At 50.1% G+C, this 12,652-nt stretch overlaps 5 protein-coding genes across 5 annotated transcripts; 3 read left to right on the top strand and 2 right to left on the bottom strand.

Annotated features, from left to right (window-relative positions):
* Positions 1 to 512: 512 nt before the first annotated feature.
* On the top strand, positions 513 to 783 carry YALI1_B11577g (uncharacterized protein; the record flags this gene model as incomplete). The annotated part of the gene is made up of 2 exons (XM_068282046.1): positions 513 to 564; positions 608 to 783. 2 exons carry the CDS (start codon positions 513 to 515, stop codon positions 781 to 783), a joined length of 228 nt encoding a protein of 75 aa, XP_068138147.1.
* A 2,784-nt stretch (positions 784 to 3,567) lies between these two features.
* On the bottom strand, positions 3,568 to 5,168 carry YALI1_B11532g (uncharacterized protein; the record flags this gene model as incomplete). The annotated part of the gene is made up of 2 exons (XM_500646.3): positions 3,568 to 4,640; positions 5,063 to 5,168. The coding sequence occupies 2 exons, from the start codon at positions 5,166 to 5,168 to the stop codon at positions 3,568 to 3,570; spliced, it is 1,179 nt and encodes a 392-aa protein (XP_500646.1).
* Positions 5,169 to 6,392: 1,224 nt separating this feature from the next.
* YALI1_B11519g (uncharacterized protein) lies at positions 6,393 to 7,292 on the top strand (the record flags this gene model as incomplete). The annotated part of the gene is made up of 1 exon (XM_500645.3): positions 6,393 to 7,292. The coding sequence occupies one exon, from the start codon at positions 6,393 to 6,395 to the stop codon at positions 7,290 to 7,292; it is 900 nt and encodes a 299-aa protein (XP_500645.3).
* A 710-nt stretch (positions 7,293 to 8,002) lies between these two features.
* Positions 8,003 to 8,863, bottom strand: YALI1_B11495g (uncharacterized protein; the record flags this gene model as incomplete). Its single annotated transcript, XM_500644.3, has 1 exon — positions 8,003 to 8,863. The coding sequence occupies one exon, from the start codon at positions 8,861 to 8,863 to the stop codon at positions 8,003 to 8,005; it is 861 nt and encodes a 286-aa protein (XP_500644.3).
* A 1,113-nt stretch (positions 8,864 to 9,976) lies between these two features.
* On the top strand, positions 9,977 to 11,608 carry YALI1_B11484g (uncharacterized protein; the record flags this gene model as incomplete). The annotated part of the gene is made up of 1 exon (XM_500643.3): positions 9,977 to 11,608. The coding sequence occupies one exon, from the start codon at positions 9,977 to 9,979 to the stop codon at positions 11,606 to 11,608; it is 1,632 nt and encodes a 543-aa protein (XP_500643.1).
* Positions 11,609 to 12,652: the final 1,044 nt, after the last annotated feature.

The following is a 12,652-nucleotide window of genomic DNA, read 5'->3' as shown; positions in this document are numbered from 1 at the left end:
CGTCACGGGGCGTTGGCGGGGGTTCCAGGGTCTATGGTGTAGAATAAAGTCGTTTGCTTGGTGCAATCTGGGGGGTCATTGTATGTACCGACGTGCCAGTGCAAGCGGTGACGTCACAGTGGAGCCATAAAATCCGGAAAACAGGTCATGAGACAGAAGGGGAAGAGTAATCAGTCGATTTTCGACGCGTATTGTCGATATTATTGCCCGTTCAAGCAAGGGATCGTTTTTCTGGCCCGCCAGCGTATTTTTCTGGAGTATTTTCCGCCGTATTTTCCAATTAATTTCAGTCCTGCATGCACTCCACCTTTGAAGAAGTTACAAGCCATATTGGCGATCAACCAGCAGCTGGGAGGCGCGGTGATGGTCCGGCAAAGCACCCAACACACTATCGCAGCTTAGCGCGCCTGTCCACGTCGCGCTAACCACCCTTGAATGTCTCTCGCGGACAAAGTAACACCTACAAGTTCTGTAGCACAACAGACCCTGCCTATTTGGCGGAGACTATTCGAATGACACTGACAGAAGGGCTCCCGCTACTGAACAACCCTGACACTGACAGCTGTAACACAAGTACAGTATGACGATGGATATGAGCAGATAGAAGCTGGATTCTTCCCGCGATCAGCCCAGAATCACACATGCCTCCGGCTATCTAATCAAACACTGATTGAGTCTCTCTGTTGTCTATCTCGTCAAAAGTATTATTCCGCTGCTGCTGTACCGCCAATACGAGTAGCCGGCACTGTACAGTATTCGACGGAAGAATGTACGGGACAATAGCCTGTGACCACTGTCATAATATATTATCGGCCATGCCAGGGTGAACCTCAGCATGTATTCATGGTGTGGTGCATGGTAAAGTTGTAGGAGGTAATTATTGGCAGCGCGGTACGAGTACGTACTGTAGGGTAGGAGACAGTGGATGTGCGAATACCGACTTGGACAAGTTGAACCAATAAAACTAGTGGTAAATCAATCAACATCTACACTTTGAACAAAGACTGATTCATCAGCCAAGTCAGTATCAGTATGCCGACCCCCACAGACAGACCAACTGATTAATCAAACTAAGATCACAAAAAATGCCAATATATAATTTTTGGCCAATTTCCTGTTGATATAATTTGTTTCTAATCAACCAACAACCCCCCATCCAAGGTTCAGACTATACAGTGATGCATGCACGGCCATCCACATGAGAAACCATCGTTGCAGGACAGGGATAAAAGGTCTTGTTTCTGAGAGTTGACGGCTCTCAGAAATAATTATAATTATTGGTGCGGTCGGCCCGGGCTCCCGCAGGCCCGCGATGATGTAATATCTCCGTTTTCAGGGCCCAGATATGGCGTCATTTGTGCCCTCCCAGGAAGCACGTACGCAACATAAAGATACTCTCGAAAACCCCCCCCAAAAAACAAAAAAAAACATATCTCCAGATAGACTCTCAGATTCCCAGGAGTGAATCTGTATAGCATCGGCTATCGTCTCGGGGTTGGGGTTAGTCACAGCTGGAGACAAAGAGCAAACAAAGAAAGCGGGCCTAGGGCACTTGTGGACATACGGGTATGACTCGATGGCCAAACAAGGACCTGAAAAGTTTAAGGGGCGAGGAAAATAATTGGACCAAAAATAGGGGTCTAAAAGAGGGCTAAAACCTGGGTAAAGCTGCTAAAAACTGGACGGAGCTGCTAAATCCTGGACGGAGCTGCTATATCCTGCACAGAGCTGCTAAATCCTTGATGAAGCTGCTAAAAGTCTTGGCCAAAGCTGTTGAAAGTTGGGCAGAACAGCTAAATCCTGCTTAGTCGTGCTAAAAACATTTGGTAAAGCTGGGCTGTTGGCTAGTGGTCCAGGAGGTTGAATTTACTCTGTACGAGTAGAGCTCCAGACTGGGTGTGAATACTTGCTGCTATGCACCGTTAGGCCGATGTTTGCATCTCGATGCTCTCACAACACGTCTCTTAGGTGCGTACAGACAGGGGTAAATCTTGAGAAGCGTCATACAGCGTTTTAGCAGGAGCATGTCGCATGTCTCAGGTTAAAACGGGTCATCAAAACAAATGCTCATAGGTACCATCTATGTTTTGGCCCTGGGCAAACGGTCTAGGAACAGGGGTCATCCGTGCCGCACAAGAAGCTGTTTCCCAAAGCAGCAGGTTCACACCTTTCACATGGTGCAAGTCTGCGGCGACATCAAACGGCTCTGAAACACGCTATCTACTCTGTCGAGCAGGTGGAATGACGATCATTTAGCCCTGTGCCGATCGTGTCGATCCAGCAGTAGATCGATTGGCTTCGACTTGGAGGGGTGGTGGAATATGGAGCTGGAAATAATAATAATGAGCTCCAGAAAATAGAGGCGCTGGCTGCAGAGAATGTGTCAGTGGAAGAAGCAACGATAGCAGTGAGTACCAACCAGCAGCAGCAGTGGTAAGAGCCCAACTCCGAGGTCTGTCCCACAGACAGAACACGGCTGAAGCCGTACGTACATACAGCCAACCATCGATGCATCTACCCCCTTACCACTCCTAACTCCTGACTCTACCAGCCTCCCACAGCCCCGTCTGCAGGCCGTGACGAATACGACTCTCGAGCCAATCGAATAATATACGAGAGAGCTAAACCCGCCGTGAGTGTGCGTCTCCAACGTAGGATCACCAAGGCTGGCTCCCGAATCGGGCATATATTATCTCCAGCACATGCCTCACGTAGAACCACATTGTCGTCAAGTAAGGGGAACAGGGGCACCATGTAGGGGCCAACGGATGCGGCAGACTGAAATAAATGACGAGAATTAGAGCGGCACATCACCACATATCCTAGAACCATGATGTGCGGACTATTGTACCCTCTGTTGGCCCATCTCAAACTGCTCGTATTGGAGCTACAGTACACTCACTTCCACTGTAGATGTACACAACCACATCGTACCAGCCCAAATACAAACGGCAGATGGCCATAGAAGCCGATCAAGACCGTTGATCATAATCTCGACATGTGACAGTACAAGATCCTCTATGACGATGACTATAGGTGAAACTTACGACCATCCCTAGGGCTACCCGACCCTGTCGACCCTGTCAGCCCTGGTCTAACGAAAAACGGGCCTCGCAGACACTGTAGACATACAATGGAGACAGAGACAACCCCTTACATATACAATATCCCTACTGACACTGTACATGGCCTCGCGCTGTAAAAATACTGGCTCTCGCTCCAACATGGCCCGCAGTGTACATGCCCAAGGTAGAACACATGGTGACTGCATACAAGACGATACTGCAAGGCGATGAGTAATCAGACTAGACTCTACCTGAAAGAAAGCTGTCACATTCGCCTCCACTAAGGATACGCCCGCTCCCTTCATCTACACCCACACTCCACCACTCCCTCACCCCCATTTCACATGATCGATCAAACTATATACATGGGTCCACAGGTGTACAATGGAGCACTTCGACGAAGCCATTATGAAAGACGTCTGCATCTGTCAGCAAAACCATCATTTTTCCTCTTGCACTATCCTAATCAAAGCATAGGCTTCTCAACCTGCTTCCCCACGTCCTAACACTTCTCAACAATGATAGAGGAAGCGCCACCACCACCGTTGCAGATGGCAGCACATCCGTACTTGCCGCCTTCCTGGTGCAGAACAGAGTTGAGAGTGACAATGACTCGGGCACCAGAGCAGCCCAGAGGGTGACCAATGGCAACAGCACCTCCGTAGACGTTGACCTTGCTGGAGTCCAGACCAAGCAGCTTGGTGTTGGCGATACCAACAACAGAGAAGGCCTCGTTGAACTCGTAAAAGTCAATGTCCTTGGCCTCGAGACCAGCTCGCTTGAGGGCAACGGGGACGGCCAGAGCGGGAGCAGTGGTGAACTTGACGGGCTCGTTGGCAGCCTCGCCCCAAGAGACAATCTTGAGCAGGGGCTTAAGACCAAGCTCCTTGACCTTGGCAGCAGAGGCCAGAATGACGGCAGCTCCACCGTCGTTGATAGGGGAGGCGTTGGGGGCAGTCACGGTACCGTCCTTCTTAAAAACAGTTCGGGCAGACTTGAGCTTGTCCTCGTTGAGGTTCTTGTACTCCTCGTCCTCGGAGACAACGACACCAGGCTTGCCTCGGAAGCCGGGCAGCTCAATGGGGGCAATCTCGTCCTTAAACTTGCCGGCGGCATAGGCAGCCTGGGTCTTCTTGTAAGAGCCAATGGCAAACTCGTCCTGCTCCTCTCGGGAGATGGAGTGGGTGTCAGCACAGACCTCAGCGGCCACACCCATGGCCTGGCCATCGTAGGCGTCAAACAGACCGTCTCGCTGGATACCGTCGACCAGAGAGCCGTTGCCGTACTTGTTAGCGACACGGGCCTGCACGTAGTGGGGCACGTTGGACATGGACTCGGCACCGCCAGCAATGACAATGTCGGCAGATCCGGTCATGATGGCCTGGGCACCCTGGATGATGGCCTTCATACCGGAGGCACAGACCTTGTTGACGGTGGTAGCGACAATGGTGTCAGGGAGACCAGCCTTGAGGGCAACCTGTCGAGCAGGGGCCTGTCCGACGCCGGCGGAGAGAACGTTACCGAAGATGATCTCGTCGACCTGGTCGGGCTTGATGTCGGTCTTGGCGAGTGCGGCTGGGTTAGTAATGGGAGCGAGGGACGCAAGTGTCCAAGGCACGGGTGTCACGAGCGGACGACTTGATCACATTGGCTAGCAGATGGGGAGTGACTGCCTATGCCGCGATGAATCATCAACACTAGCGAATTCGCGATCGGTCGATACAAATACACTACAACGACAGCCGCAACATGGCCATTGGGATCAGTCGACCAACGACATCACCAGTGGTCTTGGTCGCGATTGTGCCAAGTAGCACATCTGTCATCTTATCACAGCCATCAGCCGTTTCGGTGAAGTCACAGTATCGTGAAGCAAGTTGAGCAACAGTTGTTCGTCGCGCTGTGTTTGTACTGCTCGTTCGGTGCCGTTCCTGTGTCACTCGTTCGGAGTCACTGTTCAGAGTCGTGTTTCATCATGTGCATCCTGTGGTACTCACCCTTCACGGCATGGGCTCCCAGATCCACGTAGGTCTGGCCGCTCAGCGAGCTCAGAAAAGAACCAATGGGGGTTCGAGCAGTAGAAACAATGTAGACGGGCTCCATCTTGTTGGTGTTGTGTTGGTGAAGAGGATGCGTGTGCAAAGTGAGTTTAACGGTATAAGTATTCGTGGTGTGTGACGTGAGTGAGAGAGAGGGAACACGACGATGATCGGCTTTGTGGTGGGTGAAGCTGTGGTGGGATAAAGACACAAAAGAGACAGAGTCCAGGTATATATAGACGTACCCTCCCCCGCTCCTCCTCTGAATTAAGCCTACATCATCACAGCACAAAGCACACTGCCTCCCCAACAGCTCCAGCAGAATGATGCGATCTCGTTAAAGTTTGAGCCGATGGGAACGAGCTACCCGGAGAAAGCGAGGAGCGACCAGCCTCAGCGACGGCGACGTGTACCAATAGTGTTTGGCTGTTTTTTTTTTTTTTGTTTGTTGGTGGAATAAATGTCGGATCATGGATCAATGAGAGAAAAAAGCGGAACAATTACGAAAAAACAGAAGAATCAAGGAAACACTGCCAAGTAGACGGAATAACCAGGAGAAAATTCGTCAACAAACGGAATAATCAGGTAGGCGGCCGTACCTGTACATCCTTGGAACTCTCAACTACCCTCTACAGGGTAACATCGATTGGTAATAGAATTACTTGCATGGACATTTGATGGACAGCTGTTGAGGTGCGATGACGAGTGTGAATGCGATTTGAACGAACGGAGCGAGCATGAGACACTGTACAGTAATTGTACATGATGAACCCGAAAGGTGTGAGCGTGAGAGTGAGTGTGATACAAGTATGAGTGAGAGTACCTTGTACGGTCTCGTACTATATTCATGTCTACAACCACTCTAGAATCGCTCTTTTCTAATGTTTTTGTGCTTGCTAAGAGTCTCACTAAGCATAGAAAGACCCATGATATCGTACTCTGACCTGTCTCCTTCAACGATACCTACTTATAGTCTGGTCGTTCACTCCGTCTCAGAGGCTCCTTCATTGCTTAAGCTCGAGATCATGAAAAGTTGGAGGCGAGTCCTGGGAGTGAAATTCTTTTTTTTATTTTTATTTTTTATTTTTTATTTATCCTTCTTTTTTTGGAAAGGCCGTTTTTAATCGAGAAAAATCATTATAAATCGAATGAGCCGAAATCGACCCTCAGATGGTATTATCTTGGTATAAATAAAATCGTGATAAACACCAGAAACCAAACGAACTGCCGACTTTCTTGCTGCCCGCATAAACCCAAATATTTTTGTTCACTCCGATCCTCACACACCATGATTTCAATCAACGACAGAAAATTCCTGACGGAGGCGCTCAAGGTCAGCAAGCGACTCGACGGACGCAGCATGGAGGAGCAGCGCCCCATGGAGGTGACATTCGGGTCGCAGTTTGGCCATGTGGAACTCACCATGGGAAAAACCAAGGTGGTGGTTCGTATCTCGGCAGAAATCACAAAGCCGAACGAGCGACGGCCCTTCGAGGGCATCTTTGTCGTGCACACGGATATCGGGTCGATGGCATCCCCGATATTCGAAAACAACCACCAGAGCGAGCAGGAGATCATGATTTCGCAGGTGGTGGAGAAGGCTGTGCGTCGAAGCGGAGCTCTGGATCTCGAGTCCCTGTGTATTGTGGCAGGCAAGAAGTGCTGGGAGATTCGGGCGGACGTGCACTACCTGGACTTTGATGGCGGACTTGTAGACGCCACTTGTGCCGCTGTTATGGCAGGTCTGTACCATTTCAAGAAGCCCGACGTGGATGTGGATGGCGGAGCTGTGACCGTGTGTGACATGGAGGAACGCCATCCCGTGGCTCTGAGTGTGCTTCATCTACCTGTTTCTGTAACCTACGGCCTGTTTGAGCTCAAGAACGACGAGACCAACGAAGTTGAAAAGGTGGAGTGTGTTTTGGACTGCACTGCCATCGAGAGACAGGTTCAGAATGCCGAAATCACAATCACAATCAACAAAAACAGAGACATTTGCCAGATTAGCAAACCCAGTGGAGTGTCGATCGAGGGCTACCGAATAGTCGAGCTGTGTGAAAAGGCATTCCAGGAGGCGCTCAAGGTGACTGAGATGATTGACAAGGCGCTGAAGGAGGACGAGGAGATGCGAAACAAGGGAAATTGGAAGGCCTTGTTGAGTGCTGAGAACGACCGATACGAGAAGTAATCTAAGAGCCCAAGAGTCCAAGAGCACAGTGAAGTGATCATTCCCTGTACCAATCATGGTTTTGGATCTGGTTTTGGATCTGAGAACCAGCGCCTTCATATTGGATACACACCCTCACAGAGAGCATTCCTGACAGAGTGCTGACAATGATAACAAGGATAGGAGCTAGCAAAGGTTACTCCCCCTGCTGGTCTGCTCTACTTGTGCTAGAACGACATCCTCATCTAAAAGATAACTTCTAATAGGTAACGTATAGATAGATGCATTATGGATATTTACGGTAGACGGTGTGAAGCGCGAAGATGTAATTGAAGAATAGGTGCTACTAGCGAGTGTTAAGTGCTATGGGTACAAGCACCAGTTCGAGTGGCCAAAGGTATAGGAACATGCTCCTTGCAGAGTCCCAGTGAAAGGTGGAAGAGAGAGGTCGAGACCGTTTCGAGTGGCAGGGAGTGTGTAGATATAACATCATAGCACCTACAATGTGTTGTAGTAAGAGTTTGCCTGACAAATACTCTTTTGTACACAGTAAAAAGTACAATAAAAGCTCAGCGACTCGGTTGGTAGCTCGTTCATGCCATTATCTGCTCTATTGACGGTATAACCACCTCTTGAACGATGGTGAGAAGGCCTACTACAGTACAGTAATACTTGTGACTTCATTGCCTCGTTTTTCTTTGAATAAATATTATAAATATCGTCCTCCACTCCTAGAGCTTTTTCTTACCGTTACCGTTACCATTGCTCTTCTTCTCCTTCATCTTCTCCAACTTCTCCAGCTTCCTCTCTCTCCTCCTCTCCTCCTTTAGAACAGACAGTCTACTTGCTATCGCGAGCGCAGACATTCCAGGTTTCATTCCTTCGGCTGCATGTTGCCTATAAACAGTGAACGAGCATCGTATCGCTCTAATATGGCCCGTGAGATAGTCTGTGAACTCAGACAATCTTCTCCATACAGGTCGATCATTCTGAGCTGCTTCCTGGAGACTGTGGGAGATGACGTTGGCGGTTCTGACCAGCTGATGGGCACTCTCGTTGCTGCTCTCGGAAAGCAGATCCAGGTACATTCCGAAATGTTTTGTATCGTCTTCATCATACCACTGCCGGTGTTCCTTGTACTGAGCCTTCAGTTGCTCCAAATCGTCCGTTGAAAAGGCGTCTCGATCCACGGTCACAAAGAAACACTCTCGTGCTACCAAAACCATGATTGAGCGGCTCTCGGCTCTTACAGTGGCCATGATCTTGTCTGGATCAGAGACTGCCAGGTGAGGAGCTGCGTCCAACCAATACTCCAGCTGTAGCGCCATACCCTTGAGAATTGCATCAATGTCGTTAATGTAGCCTTGAAACCTCGTACTGCGGTCCGCACTTAACAAATTGCGCGTGATAAGACAGAATCGAAGCACATTGATCCCGGCCTTGTGGTACCCCCCTATCGATCTTAGGTGTTGTTCCACCAGTGGTCTGAGGCCCCGCAGCGACTTTTCATCGGGACGAATCAAGTACCGCTCGCAGTAGTGTTCCAGAATCCAGTCGATAGCGAAATCTTTGCGTTCGATTCCTCTTCCCATGTGTTGTAATTATGAGAGACGCGACTTCGCGATAATGAACTTAATGCATGGTGGTGGATTTTTTGCAAGAATGCCATAAGAGCATCTAGGGGATGATTGAGTATGTTTCTGGTGATTAGGGGGATAATTTGAAGCGAGAAAAGTGGTTTTTGGGTTCCCGAGAGGTGCAAGGGTGTATGACAGGGTAGAGTGTTACCAACAAAGGGTCAAGTATAATAGTCAATATCTTAACAAACTAAACTAAACAAAGCAAGAACGCCAACTAAAACGTTCATTTTCCCAAGTAATTCTCATGAATCTTGAAGTAATCCAAAGTAATTCCAAGTATTTATAACTAATAACTGTCTTCACTGGAACTGACATACTTGTCTTACAGTAGCCCATGCTCTCTCCAAAAGGCCCAAAACCTCACACTCGGTACAACTCCAGCCGCATGCTCAACTCTGCCCACAAGGCTGCTTCACCGTTAGTTTTTCTGTCAATCTCAGCTGCCCAAAGTGCATGTCCTACCAGCCCTCATTTATTAAATTTCCACACGCAAATTAATAAGGAACATGTTTGGGTGATGAAGGATGGGGTATCAAAATGGCAATAATTAAGGGATTTAAACACTAAAAAGTCGTCTTAGGGCCCAAATGGCGATTTAAAACACTTCTGTCTCTTCAAAATCGCCGAAAATCACCTCCTATACCACCTTTGGCTTACTTTCCTCCGTCAGTTACCCTACCGAAATTGCCGTCCAAACAAATAAATAAACTTTCCGGTTGGAATGTAGTCTTACAACCAGCCCCCCCAAAATTACCCGCCTCTTTCTTCTGCCAGACTAACCACACAACCACCTCTTGTCCTCATCACCATTAGTCCCTATCTCGTCCTTCGACACCGACGCAGACTCACCGCCAGCCGCCAACACAGACTGACCGAAAACAGGATTCGCCACCGGTATTTATACAGCGCAACCAAGACACACGCTCTCCGTGACATCCTAGACGCACACACTACACGCGACACGAAACGCGCCTACAAGTTTGCACTCGCTTGGACCCTCAAGTTACACAAACACTCACACGTCGCACAAGCGCAAAAACCCCACGACACACACATCTATACACAATGTTCTTTTCCGAACAATTGCTCACCGATAGAGGTCCCCTGGCCCAGGTCTGGCTTGCTGCCAACCTCGAAAAGAAGCTGAAGCGAAGCGACCTGCTCAACACAGACATCCCCAAGTCTGTCAAGGCTATTGTCGACAGCGAAAAAAAGGTGCCCATGGCGCTGCGGCTGTCAGGCCAGCTTCTTCTGGGAGTCGTTCGAATCTACGGCCGACAGACTGGATACCTTCTTGACGACTGTTCCCACACCGTCACCAAGATCAAAATGACCTTCAAGCCAGGCAACGTCGATTTGCCCACCGTCTCTAGCGGTGGCAAAAACACCTCCAAGGCCTCCGCGGCGCTCACTCTCGGTAATGCTATCACCGACCTGGATCTCGCGCTGCCCCCTGCACCTGTTATCCCTGGCCTCAATCTCCCCGGATTGAACCTCGGCCTCGACGAGTTTATGCCCGTCAGTAACGCCAACCTCGTGTCAAACGCCACCGATATTACTCTACCGCAGCATGACATGTCGATCGAAATCGGTCGAGCCGACGAGGAGGATGAACTGGCCGATCTGGGTGACGACCTGGACCTCGATCTGGGACTCGACCTGGACGGCGAGCTGAACCTGGACGAGCCCGCTGGCGAGGAGGCTGCCAACCAGTCGATCGAGATTCCTCGAGGTGACGACGATGAACTTGCCAACCTCGATGACGGCCTGGACCTGGGTCTGGACCTCGGCGCCGATAACCTGGAGGAGGAGCTGGCGGCGCAGCAGGCATCCGAGCAGCTCGATTTGCCCATGTCGCCGATCGAACCCGCTGACGACGTGCTGCTCGAAGAGGAGGACGGCCTCACTCTAGAGGAGCCTACTATTAACATGGCTGATGCGCTGGCCGGCAACATTCCCGAGCCCTCTGTGCCTGCCCCTCGAAAGCGACGGGCCGCCCGAGGCAAGCGAGCCAAGTTTGACGACGAGACCCAGCTTGATCAGGACTTTGTGCAGCAGCAGCGTCGAAACCGGGACGGTATCATCTACGAGCACCCCCAACTTGAGGCGTTTGAGAAGGAAGTCAACTTGTTCAACGACCTGAGCGCCGACATTATGGCCCTGGTGGACCCCGAGACTATCCGAAAGACTCTCTCTAGCCGAGAGGTGCGAGACGGCGACGACGAGGAGCAGGTCATGACTCCCGCCGCTTCTCCCAATGGAAAGCGAGGCTTTGAGGAAGTGGAGCAGGAGGTTGCTGACCAGCATGCCGATCTACCCATGGATTTTGATATTCCCGACGATATTGTCATGGACAACACCGAGACTGTGGATGAGATTGCGGCAGCTGCTGCTGACGAAGAGGAGGATCTGCTTGTGACTGGTACCGTGGACGGTATTGCCAAGAGCACAATTGCCACCGCGCAGACTCTGCGGCGACAAATGTCCGGCGACAATGACAAGGTGCAATTCTCGGAGATGATTGCCGGCAAGGGCCGAAAGGCTGCGGTGCAGAGCTTTTTCGAGGTTCTGGTTCTTGCTACCAAGGACACCATTTCCATCAACCAGCCGCAGCCCTATGCCGACTTTTCCGTGTCGGCCAAGGACAATCTGTTTGATGACATGTGGAGCGAGACCAACACGGAGATTGCCGCTTAGATGGATGGCGACGGCTTAGAATGCTACAGTACTGACTCTGCTTGACTGCACCTATTTATTTAATGAATTGTATAACTAGTAATTATGACGGAGACAATCGTAGGGATTGTATCCACCAGGGTCTGATTAGTCAGTACAGTACCCAGTCAAGTATGAACAATATCTGCTCTACCCTATGTCTCAAGAGCTAACGCAATCTACATTATAGAGCGAGATGATACTCTAGTGAGAGGTAGCTACTACTTGTACTACTGTACTCGGATGATACTGTCGTATGTACTGTGCACTGAGACGTATATATAGTGCTCATGAGCTGCCAGTACTCAGACCATGCAAACTTCTTCGGCACAGCAAGTACTCGTGCTCGAACCACTTTGCTCTACAAGTATCCAATTGAGACATTCCATACATATGGCCGTCTCTCTCAGCCACTCTATTCTGCACCCAATCTGCTCAGTGGCTCCGTGGCTCCTGGTGGGCGGAGGCTAAAGAGTGTATAGGTGGTGGCGGTGGCTGTAGATGTTCACGATGAGTCTGTAAACTGTTTGATAATGTCTTTTTCGAGTCTGCTTGATATCTAGATGGATTACTGTGAATACTGCCGGCGCCATTTCGCCAATTGCCGGTTCCAGCTACGCCCACTTGTTCTCACTATGGACTCACTCTCCGAACTGTGGCTTGGTTGTAGCGCCATGAAGAGTTTTTAAGCAGCAGATGCCGTGGTCGCTTTCTCTTACAGCCTGAGGCGTAAGTGGGCGTAGCGGGCGTAGCGCTCAGTTACAAGCCACAGTGCACGGTGGGTGGCCGTGAGGGAATAACAGAAAGGGATGTATCTAGCAATCATCGAGAGCTGGTTGTACAGCGGAGGGTCACGTCGATGTAAGGCTGAATCGGCTCCGAAGGGGGGTAACAACACTTGAAAACAACCAGGACACGGCTACTGAGAGGACTTGTCTCATCCACAATCGAAGAACATAGGGTTTCGGATTCCGCGAAGAATCATGCTACTTGTACCGTAGTTACGACGGACACGTACTTGTGGAT

This window comes from Yarrowia lipolytica, chromosome 1B (assembly GCF_001761485.1).
Source record: "Yarrowia lipolytica chromosome 1B, complete sequence".
Lineage (NCBI taxonomy): Eukaryota > Fungi > Ascomycota > Dipodascomycetes > Dipodascales > Yarrowia > Yarrowia lipolytica.
Note: the sequence above shows the minus strand (reverse complement) of the source record. Positions and strands in the feature narration are given on the sequence as shown.